This window comes from Primulina eburnea, chromosome 16, assembly GCF_022965805.1.
Source record: "Primulina eburnea isolate SZY01 chromosome 16, ASM2296580v1, whole genome shotgun sequence".
NCBI classification, from domain to species: Eukaryota; Viridiplantae; Streptophyta; class Magnoliopsida; order Lamiales; family Gesneriaceae; genus Primulina; species Primulina eburnea.
The window spans coordinates 4,707,296-4,720,059 of NC_133116.1; the positions used below are offsets into that span (position 1 = coordinate 4,707,296).

The window sequence follows — 12,764 nt, forward strand, 5'->3', positions numbered from 1 at the left end:
TACGGAGGTAAAAATTACGTGAAATTTTAAAACTTATTCTAAATATACTTTATAATTTCATTAGTATTAAGTACACTAATATTAACTCATTCTTATATTAAATTAAATTATTTATATTAAAAATACTAACCTTGAAATATTTTCAAAAATCAAAAAATCATATTTATTATTTTTTTAAAATTCAAACTATTTTTTAATATCGCGATTAATATTAAAAATATATTATTTAACTAAATTATATTTAATCATATAATGTTAATGAATAAAATTATAATTACATTAATATAATATAAATAATACAAACGAAATATTAAAAAAATTAATTAAATTACCTTCTCAGACATAATTATAAGGAAATTATAATAATATCAAGTGACGATGCTAATATCTGAAATAAATGATAAGTATTAAAAAAATTTACACAAAAAAATTACTTCTTAATATATAATTATAATATTATCAACGAAATTAAATATTAACTCTACGTATCTCTTCAAATAAAATGAACGATAAAATAAACAAATAATATTAATATATGATCGAAGTAGAAAAGATGGATTTTGTACATATAAATCAAATGAAAGAAATGAATTGTGAGAATGAATACGAGGAACAAATTATTTTCGACGATGAGGTAAAAAATACCTGCATTTTTACTTAAAGGACAAAATTCTTAGAATCCGGGACAGGTTTTCACGGATTTGCCTTAATGACGGTTTTTGGATAAACCTTCGCAAATAGCGACGGTTTGTTATACTGTCGCGAATAGCGACGAGTTTAAACAACCGTCGCCGATCCCTTTTTGTTTTTTTTAAAAAATCCGTGCTCCACTTTCTTTTTTCCTTTTTTATTTAAAAATAATAATAAAAAATGTGAATCCGGGACAATAAGTCCCGGATTGTTATAGTTTTATAAAAGTTCCAAATTTGTCATATTTTTACAATGATTTTTTAAATTTATTATATTTTTTAAAAAATGCTTTCAAGGGAATCTTCAAATTAGTGAATTAGGTGAGCGTTTGACTAATATTTAAGAGTTCAGATCTTCCTATCAAAACATTAACCTCAAATTGTATAGCACCACATCCTAACACCATTCGTCTAATAATCTCCCCCACACTTCACCTCCCACACCCCTTCGACTTAAAAATTGAGGGGGGTGCCCTAACCTCAAAAAAATAAAAAAAAAATACTATACATAAAAAAATCAAATAATAATAATTTAGCTTAACCGAAAAATATAAAATATTTCGGTTTTTAACCGAACCAAACAGTTCAATTCGGTTTGGTTTTTGGTTCGGAATTATGTCGCACCAAAATTTGGTTTGGTGAGGATGAACAACCCTAGCTTGGACCATATTGGGGATAGGGGTTTTTTTGTTGTTGGGTTGGAGGGTATTTAATTTAAGGAGCTGCTGGTTGTGGCAGAAATACCCACATATCACATAGGTCATATCGTGAGGAAGATCATTTTCATATTGTGCACCGTAGAACCGTTGGATCATATGAACCTCACACGAACCCACTTGATTCAACTGTGGTGTCGTGCACAAACCCCATACTGTTGCCATTTTTTTGGATTTTGAATATTAATTTTTTTATCTTAATAATTTGGTAAATTGTCGAGTGCATTTTGTTATTGTTTTTTATTTTATTATTTTTGGCTGGAAATTTTCAACTAGCTGTCGTAATACTTAATTATTTTTTTTTTAAAAAAAATGTTATAACTAGATGATTTTTTTGTCTATAAATAAACATGAAATATTTCATTTTTCTCATTCATCCTATATTTTTTTTTTATTCACAAGATCACCGAGTCACTCCAACAATTTTATTGCCTCCGTTTGTTGTACTTCATTTCATCCTATACTTCAACAAGATTCATTTAAGGAGATCCTCATATTTAATATTATGAATTATTTGTAATAATCATCCACACTTTGTATTCCTTATTTTTAAATTTATAAATTTTCACATATTTTTTTTTAAAATTATAATTTTCAATAAATGTAAACTATATTTATTCATTAATTTACGAATATAAGTAATGCTTATTAAATATACATCATACATAAATTATGGATATGTATAAATTGACAGTGAGGTCAAATGAATGTTTTTTATGTGTCAATAAAGTGACTAAATAAGGAGTGAGTCTCATGTGAGACCGTTTCACGGATATTAATATGCGAGACCGATGAACCCTACCCATATTCATAATAAAAAGTAATATTATTAGCATAAAAAATTATATTTTTTCATGGATGACCCAAATAAGAGATGCGTCTCACAAATTTGACCCACAAGACCGTCTCACACAAGTTTTTGCCCCGAATAAGATGGGTTTTTACCATTGGAGATGTCTGATACTTTGTAGAAGTTGAGCTAAATATTGTTGGCTGAAACAACCAGACGACGTATAATCAACTAATATTTTATCGTTAATTTGCACTAAATTGTATCTTACTATATATAACTGACTTCCAAAAATAGAATATATACATAAGACTCAGTGTTAAACTCAGTTCTCAGACTATGAATATTAATGATCCTACATTTACACTTGACTTATTCTAGTGGTTTTCGTAAATTTTATGGGAATTACATTTATTGACTCTCGGCAAATCTCACAAAAACCCTCATCTGTGTACAGTGTATATATCTTTGATCAGTTGCTAGGATGATGCTATCATACAGGTTGATGCTTCTTGTCTACAGTGGTCAATTTCTTGTTGTTCAGTAATACCCAAGCTAGACTCAGCTCCGACAATCCTATGATCACTTTGTTCGACTTATATCGGAATGCTGCCTTGCCATAGCTGCTAAGAACTCGAGATCAGCCCTTGATTTCATGAATAAAATTAAAGTAATCTCATGTTTTTTCATCAAGTTAATCAATTTCAATGATAATAAAATCCATCGATCTAAGCGCGATAATATAAGGTAATTTCGCCATGGACATGTTTGATAGCCTAAACTCATAAAAATTAATTAACCAACCTCCCCGTCGAGATGGGAGGATACAAACAGCAGCTGAGTACGTAGCAAGGTGGGGAACCGGAGCTTTAATTCCCTAGTAGAAGTGATTATCTCAGACCAACTTGGACGCAAATTAAACCACCTCTCAGCCGAGCCTGACAAAGTCAAGTTGGCTCCTCAAAAGGGCTAGAGCAGCTCGATCCTTGTTTCTTTTTCCTCTTACAATATACGGTTCTTTGTACGATCGAAGCAAAGAGAACAAGCCATGCTATGAGCAAACTGTACGAGAAATGGCATCAAACACCCAGGCTCGTCCCAAGTGATCACACAAGAATTCTCTTTTCTCGTGAGCCATATCATATGACCGGTCGGTCGCCTCTTTATATATAAAGTTTTTAATGGGGTGACGCCATCGCTGGGACATATAATCACACATAGAACACGATGAGTTATAATTAACCAAGTTTGTTTCCTTTTTACTGTTTATTTATTCCCGAATAAATATTGTTTCAAGCCTATAGATCAATTACAGCAATAGACGACTTGAAAACTTATGATCATGCAGCACACATACATAGCACATGTTAAAATATTATAAGTAAATATTCATCTCCTTCTTCCACCAGTGCCACTCTCCCTCTGACAGTTATAATAGACAGCAGCCACTGGGGAGCCAAGGTTGTAGAGCTCCGCGAAATCCCTCGTGTTGAAGTTCTGGCGCCACCCCGGAGCATACACCGTCTGCCTCCCCAGCTGCCGGAAGAGCACGAACACGAACCGGTGGATCCCCATCGACGGCCGTGGGCTCTCGTAGCACACTATCTCTTGTCCTGCATATACGTATTAGTATACATTTCACAATCATAATATAATTGCTTTAATCCCACAAAAAAAAATATATATATATTTTCTAGGATGAATCGTGAGATCGACACGTTAGGGCGAGGTTTGTAGGGTCCTTGAACGCATTAGGATCGACAAAAAAAAGTTGGAAGTCGACAAAAAGTATAATTGCAGGAGACAGTGCTTCCACTTATCAAATTCAAAGAAGCGGAAATCAAATAATTTACTCGTGTCGAAATTAATATCAGAAAAAAAAATATAAATAATTTCATAAAAAACATAATAAATTAAATATATTTCAACTACAAAAGGTTCGATTTTGTTAAAATATAAGTTCTTGCACCTACAAAAGTTAGTGAAAAATTGTATTCTGCGTGTTTATCTAATTTACATGATAATTCTTGATAACATCGATATTTTATGCACATGCAAAGCATATAATTTATGGGATTGTAAGAAATGATGTAAAAGAAAGACAAGGATGTCATGTATGCCTCGAGTGATTGTGCTCCACACAATCTGTGTTTCTTTGTAGTGGAACAGTAGTAAAGCCGTTGTCACATAAAATTAATGGACCATTTGTAAAGCTCGCAAATTTTAAAACTCATTATTTTAAATACTCCAAATTGTATTGAATAAATTTTGGAGTTTTTATTAGATCGTGCCCAATAATTTAAAACTTAAACTAGATACATATGCATGCATTTCGAAATCTAATGAACATACATCAATTTACACCGCGTCCTTCCCTCATATTTTCAAAAAAGGCTAGAGGAGCTTAGACAAAACACTTGGAAATTTCTCTCAAGAAAAACACAAGATTTAGAGGTTTAAGTAAGCAAACTTTTATGAATCACCCCTTTTGGCTCTTCACGTTTTTGAAGAATGATATAAAAGTGGGATTATGTTTGTTTTTAAAAATAAAAATCTATGTAAATGTTTTGAAATATCCGATCGTTCATGCTTCTTTGTATAAAAAAGAATTTCATGAAGCACTCTTATGATTAAAGCTTGATATGGAAAAGAGTTCTTGAAAAATATATGATCCTCATACGTTGGGTATAAAACTGTTATATGACCCCTACACGATGAGAATAAAACTATTATATGGCCCATACATGATGTGTATAAAATTGTTGACTCGCTACTCAGAGGATTAAAAATTAAGCACTGATCATTAAACAATATAAAATTAGATGAAAATATCAGTATTATATGTTTGTAATTTGTTGTGATATGTCTTGTCTTCATATTCCCGATATTCAAAAATTATGCACTAGTATATATTGTGCATCGACATCCTCGGTTTTCTTAGTGTTTTCTCAAACTCTCATCCCTTACTATTTCTCTCAGATAAGAACGAGAAAAAAATCAAGAACGACGAGCAAGAAATATTTTGAAATTGACGATGGATGAAATTTCAAGATCTTTGGATATGATTTTGTTTCGATTTATTTATTTAAGACGATTCCACATATTTTGATTCGTATTTGGAATTTGAGTTGTAAAGAAATTTATTTATGGAGTAGAATTATTTGATTTATATTGTCATATGATATTTATTGTTTTCGAATTTTATTTATTGAACAAAATTGATGTCGACGCGTTTCGGTCTCGAAGCGTGACTTCATTTCTCAAAAAAGCATGTGTATATATATATAAAAAATAAATTCAATGATTAGACAACTCACCGAAGGTAGCACCCGTCGTTGCTGGAATATCAGTGACCAACCTGGATCGAAATGATATATTATGGAGATTAATGGGGTATACCAGTTGAATCATAAGAAAATTAATTCATCAAAAAAATATGTAAAGTTAATTGTTTTTTTTTTAAAATAAGTAAATTGTTAATTCTATATGCTCGTACGTATGTTTTTTTTTTATAAATATATATTTATTATTGTAATTAATGTGGATGCCCCACCCAAAAGAGACCAGTCACCAATTAAAAAGACTTTGTGTTGCCAAGGTACTTTTGTCTGTGGGCAGAGGATTTTGAAAGGCGCGTGCATGCAAGTCAAATCAGTCAAGTAAAAGGGGAATGGAATCCATCTTAAAATTCTAATTAATTATGAAATATAAAAAAACATATATATATTTCATTATATGTTAGATCTCCTACGTACGTTAGATGTTTTATTTTTATTTTTTTGAAATTATACAGCCCAAGATTAGATGCATGCATGCACAGGCGGAGTCATGTGTTCCTATCGTTCGGATGACTTGTTTTTTTCAGATATTTTTTTTATATAAAATTTTGTCTTATTTTCTGGTAGTCCGGATATTCTATATGTCAATATTAGCTCAACAATGGCTTAAAAATTTATGGTTAAGGTATAAATGAAAATCTGGCTCCGCCACTGTATGCATGCATATATATGTGTGAGTTCCCAAGATAGCATAGTGGCCAATAACCAGGATTGATTTCATCCTACATGTAGAGGTACTACACCATTATAGAATCAATTGCCCAAATTTATCCATACATACATGAGGTCCACTAATTTTTTTAAAATTACATATGTGTGAATCTTGTCCATCCAAACCATGTGGAGACAGTGCCCCCACATGTAGCATCGAAGCAACCAATAACCAGCTAATATTTGGTAAAAAAAATGTTTACAATTTTCCTGTTTGATCGGTCATGGAGTTTTTCAGCAGTAGATGAAACCCCAACTAGCTAGCAATTAATATTATATATATATATATATATAGACACACACATATATATATCTCACCAGTGTAAGTATTCCCTGAGATTTGGATCGCTAGGGCTTGGAGCATCAGGGTCCACCATCACCTGTTTGCATGCAAATACAACAACATATAGAAATATATTCATTCCCATGATCACATCAAATGAATGAGCTAGGGATAGGTCCTGAGATTTTTTTTCCCCGCAGATTTTCGTTCAAATTCTTCGATTTGCCGGTGCTATATATATATATATATATATATATATATATATATATATATATATATATATATATATATATATGATCATAAGGATATCAATATAAAGCAAAACCATTGTCTGTGTATATGTGTGTGTGTGTGTGTAATAATTGGTTATAAAGAGATATATACATGAATATACAGAGACCTGCAAGAAAATAAGCTTTTCGAATATCATCATAATTCATAACATACATAAATCACGTACAAGAGTATAGAAGGTACGCATATCTTCCCCTCCGATCTCGACCCTCGGCTGGTTGAGCACTTGGGAGGGCCTGAACTCACTCCCATTGTTCACTTCTCTATTGCCATGAGTAACTCTAAGTCCTAGAGATCTTGTGAATGGATCCAACACGTCGCCTATGACTCTTCCTACGACCAGAGGATCTCTATCTCTAGGCATTATTTTTTTTTTAAGTGCTTATGGATTTATTGATCTATAGTCTTGTATGCACTACATAAGGGCTATTTATAGATGGTAGAAGCACATATATGCTATCCACACAGTTTGCATTTACCGCAGACCCGGAATGATATCAAAAAAGAAAGAATTTGCCACTTTTTTTAAAAAAAAAAACAATTTTCCTTTCCATTTTTGCTTTAAGGAATTTCGTGATTAAAAAAAAGGGGGCCTGAGGTTTTTATATTCTGAGTGAAATCAAAAGCGAAATAAAATTTGAGGACGTAGAGAAGTCCTGTCGCACGTCAGTGGTGTTTGAAATAAATTAAGAACTTAATAGAGAAGTTATTATATCAGCTACTTAGGAGTATACTTAAAAAGCTAGTGTTTAAAATTATTACAACAGATGATATCATTATCGTAAACTTTGGTTCATAGTTTTTATAGGGCATGGACTATATCGCTATGTTTTGGATGGTTGGACTCGACAAACCTGCAAACACACACACACACACACACACACACACACGTACGAGAGCTGTTAGAGTAGGTATCCAGCAAGTCTAACTTGGGGTTTGGGCTTTTTGACTCTTATGTAAAAACAATATTTTATTTTAATAACGTACGATTTATGATTTTATCCAATTATTATATTTACTTTATATATATACTAATGCAAGTTGTATAGATAAAGTCCTTAAATATACAATAGGTACCATGAGATATGTATCCCAAATTAAGATAATGAAATTCATTAAAAAACGTACTGTATATTCTAAAATGGTTCTTAATCGATTCAGCTGTCTAAAATAAAGATAAAGGTCACTTGAGTTTGATACTAGTATCTGTGATGTAAACTTCATCTTTAATTGGTAAGGGCATATAGATCTTTATTCGTACAAATAGGTGATCATTTGATGATACACTGAACAACCCTCCCTCGAACTTTCTAAATGGCTTTCACGTCTTGAGTGGAATAGTCAACGGTTATGATTGTACATCATTAGTCTTTTGACTCGTGCGGAAGCTCTACGTACTAGCATGTAGTTTGATCCATTTACCGACTCCATTGAGTGTCATCGGATGGTGAGGTTATAAGGTGTAGTTTCGAAATACGTAAAAGTCGATGCATTGTAGTTGAGGATTCATTACCCACCTACCGTTGAAAATATCTCATGTGATCTGATGAGTTTATATTGCAAGAAATCTCTGACCAGAGTAAGATATATGCATTTTCGAAAAAAAATTCCCCTGTTACACATATCATGTCACTATTATTACTCAAAGATATATCACATCGTTATCGAATTCATTTGCAACTCTCGATACACCGATGGTTGCAGATTCGATCGCTATATATGAGTTGAAAGAACCGTACTGTATGATAATCATAACTTAAGGTTTTTGCATATAGTATCAGTTAAACCTAGGGGATCATGTGGAGATCTTACTAGATTTTGTTATCATGATTGGATAGATGCAATCAGACTTGAGTTCTGACGTTCTTGATCAAGAGGTTGATGAAATTAAAAGAATGAGACTAATTAAAGTAAGTCCAAATGTGAACAAATATTATATTGAATCACATGAAGTTGTGAACACACAGCTAGTCGTATCCCTAAACTGTTGAAGGTCACACAAGTATTGGATTATGTGTTCTCATTGAGATAGTCAAGTTCAAATAGTTGAATTTATCGACTATAGTTTAATGGAGATCAAATAGATTGCTTATAAAGGAGTTTATAAGTTGATTTCATGTAAGGTAAGATGTAGAATTTAGTTTAACAGCTAATTAAGTCAGGAGAGTGAAAATGCATGTTTTAGTGAACGAGTTTACAAAACTGGCCACTGGCGTTCACTAATACAAGCCGCTGCAGCAACAAGGATTAGTGGAAGTTCTAAACTTCGAAATTTTTAATTTTCATTATATGAAAAATATATTTATTATCGATACATTAGTGTTGTCTGGTCGTCATTCGAGGTTATAATGAGTTTACAATTATTTATTTAGTAAATTTAATATCAATTAATTAAATAAAAATATTAGTAGTGGTGACTAATATAGTATTAAAGCCAAGGTTTCTCATTCAAATGATATCTCGTTGTTTATTTATTAAATCATGTTAAGTAGTTTATTTCTAACCGTGTTTGAAATTCAAAAAAATGAAGCACCTAAAAAAAATATTTTCGCTTGCCACGGAATTCTGCCCAGTGCAGGCAATACACAGCTTACCCAGTATTTATTAAAAAAATCAAACATGCAAGGATGTGCACCCGAACTGTTCAAGCAGTGTAGGAGAGCACAGACAGGGTACCCGAGATTGTCTCGAGCAATCCTGCTCCACGAGGTCACTTTTGAGGTGCTCGGGGCAATTTTTCGATTTTTCTAAAATTTTGTGTTATATTGATATTTTATTAAAATTTAATCAAATTTACCTCTAAAAATATATTTTGATAAAATTATAAAATTTTCTTACAAAATAAATAATTAAAATTAGATTTTAGTTATCTATACTAAAAGGTTATTTACAAGAAAATTTTCAATTTTCATGGTACAAACAAGATTTATATCATCAATGCATCGACGTTGTCTAATCGTCGATCAGTGTTATAATGAATTCATAATTATTTATTTATTAAATTTAGAATCTACTAATTTGATATTATTAGTATTGTATTTATATATATATTTAGAAAATGTTGATATATAAATATATATTTAGAAAATGTTGATAACATAATATAACAAATACACAACACAATATTTACAACAAAAATTCTCTACCTCACGAAGAAAAATTGGGCCATCAACGATATTTGGGGATAAAAAAATTCGGCCACCATCCTTCCACCGTGGGGTTGACCCTGACACACCATCGCTGGATTTTTGAAATTTCGGTGATCCAATCTTGACACAAATTTCGTTTACATATCTAGTGCAATCTATACAAAAAATCCAGTTTCTGATCGTGAACCTAATTAAACGATTGGAGTAGGAAGGAGACCAATTCATAGAGATTTAAAATAAGGGTTATATCCGCTTAAAACCCTGAATAGTTAGAAGTTAGAACATGCTTTATATACGCAAAGTAAATTAGATCTAAACAACCATGAATGACTTAAGTCATACGACACCCAAAATTTATATTTTGAACGTTTTAAAAAAAAATTTAAAACTTTCAATCCATTTTGGGTACGAGAAAATAGTACGACACAATCCTAGAATAGTATTTGTTCATCCAATGTAAGTCACAACAAATTAACGAAAAATAAAGGATATATGGTCGTGGTACTCATGATATATCACATTTATCTGTAGCACAGCAGTTCGTAAAATTTAAATTTTTTGAATATTTTGACCGATGAATCTAAGGTTTTATATCTCAAATAAAATATCATGGTATATTAGAAACATCTAGGGGAATTTTTTTTATATAATTTTTTCTAGGTCTTTGTTGAAGACATTAACTGGAGATCGATCAACGGAGAAAATTAATTAAATATTGAAGGGAAATTGATTATTTTAATCTATTTCAAAGTCATAATTTTAAAAATGATCTTCTTTATTACATAATTTGCATTATGTCTTAATAATTTAAAAATCTTAAATTACTCTTTTTCTATTACTACACATGTTCTATTTTCATGATTTATTTATTTAATTATCTATACTTTCATTTTAAGAGTTGATTTAACATTTGTTTTGTTTTATTTAATTTATAATATATTAATTTTTTAATACTACTTACTTATATCAATAAACATATTTTAATAAAATTGTGAATTGTTAGTTTGAATTAGTCCATACGAAACCACCAAGATTATAATATTTACTTACGATTGTTGCTCATGCAAACTAATATAAACAAAATCATCAATAATTATGGTTATGAAACGTAATAATTACATCAATGTGAGTCTACACAATATAAACAAAAAATCCGATAGCCTCAATTAAGTCTCTACCTTATTTCATACTAATAGTTTATGAGTATGCACAACAAACCTTCAAAAGAGAATAAGTTTGCCATAACTTATATACTTACCCACACAATAATATCAATATAAAATCAATTTTTTTTGCATAAAAATTAAGTGAAAAAAAATTCATATTTGTTCAAATAAATATGATTGATGTGTTTCACGGTCGCCTCTATACGTACGGAATTGATGAGATAATAAAATAAAGAGTTTGAGACGAAGAAATTGATGGTGAATAGGAATTAAAAGATAGAGGATATCTTTGTAATTTGATATGATAAAAAAATATTTTGGTAAATTAATTTAACTGAAGGCTAGCTAGCTTGTGAGACGGTCTCACGAATTTTTATCTGTGAGACGAGTCAACGGCCTATCGATATTCATAATAAAAAGTAATATTTTTAGCATAAAAGGTAATGTTTTTTCATGAATGACCCAAATAAGAGATCTGTCTCATACAATACGATATGTGAGACCATCTCACACAAATTTTTGCCTATTTTAATTTACAGTTCCGATCCTCTGTTGCATATGATATCTCTCTGGATACGTATTCTGTATTCCTTGAGGATTCGTTGTAAAAGCTGAAATGGCACGACAGCCCAATACTTGTTGTTGGGTTTTTTTTTTGTTCTTTTTAAAAATAAAATTTGTGGGTCAAGCAATTAGTCAAGTCTGCAGACTCGATATATGTTAAAATTATGAATTAATTTCATTTTATATTGATTTCTAGATTTAGTTTCTAGTAAAATATTCGGTTTTGTCGTCCCGATATTGTTGAAATGCAACCAAAGTTCCACTTTGAAAATATGTAGAGAATACTATCTCGATCGAGATGAGACATTTTTAGTAAAGTTCAAAAGCAAATCCATAAAAATTTAAATCTAAAATAGACAATATCATATCAGTGTGGAGATATATGGATTTTATTGCAAAACACGTACGTTTATAAGTCATGTTAGCTGTACATTTAGATTGAGATATACAAATAAGGATGTAATCGAGTCGAGCCGAACTCTTGAATGTTTGAGCTTGGTTCGTTTATAATCGAGCCGAGCTCGAACTTTATTTAACGAATATATACATGGCTCACGAACTTATTCAAGCTTTTATCGAGCCTAAACAAGCTTAATAAATATGAATTATACATTTAAATTTTCATTAAATTAATTAAAAAATAAATTATATATTTAAAAAAATATATATTATTCTTATTAAAATTTGTAAATTTATTATAATAAATAAAATTTTTCTATATATTTCATAAATAATATGCAAAATCAATAAATCAAATATCAAAACTATCATTTTTCATCTAAAAAATTACTCATGAACTTACCAACGAACATGTTCACGCTAACGAGCTGAATAGTGTAAAGCTTGAGTTTGGCTTGTTTATCTTAACGAGCCTCATTAAACGAGCTCAAACGAGCTTTTATCGAATCGAGCTTCGAATAGCTCACAAACGGTTTGGTTCGTTTACATCCCAATATACAAATACATTTTTTTTAAAGATCGACGAGTCTGAAAAAAGATTTGCGATTCGTTATTTATACCAAAAGCTAAAAGTTAAATTTTAAAGCTTTTTATTATTCTGGTGT

General features: G+C 30.7%; 1 protein-coding gene across 1 annotated transcript; it reads right to left on the minus strand.

Annotated features, from left to right (window-relative positions):
* Nucleotides 1–3,437: 3,437 nt before the first annotated feature.
* LOC140817526 (protein VERNALIZATION 3) lies at nucleotides 3,438–7,233 on the minus strand. The gene is made up of 4 exons (XM_073177256.1): nucleotides 6,988–7,233; nucleotides 6,563–6,624; nucleotides 5,513–5,553; nucleotides 3,438–3,808 (listed from the first exon to the last, which is right to left on the minus strand). The coding sequence occupies exons 1-4, from the start codon at nucleotides 7,183–7,185 to the stop codon at nucleotides 3,585–3,587; spliced, it is 525 nt and encodes a 174-aa protein (XP_073033357.1). The 5' UTR covers nucleotides 7,186–7,233; the 3' UTR covers nucleotides 3,438–3,584.
* Between the last annotated feature and the right edge of the window lie 5,531 nt (nucleotides 7,234–12,764).

Bases quoted from the DNA above. Each gene is read 5' to 3' on its own strand.
- LOC140817526 (XM_073177256.1), bottom strand. From the start codon at position 7,185: ATGCCTAGAGATAGAGATCCTCTGGTCGTAGGAAGAGTCATAGGCGAC. The intron at 6,625-6,987 runs GTACGTGATTTA...GCATGCAAACAG, and splicing joins TGCGTACCTTCTATACTCTT to GTGATGGTGGACCCTGATGC. The intron at 5,554-6,562 runs GTGAGATATATA...ATTTCGATCCAG, and splicing joins CTCAGGGAATACTTACACTG to GTTGGTCACTGATATTCCAG.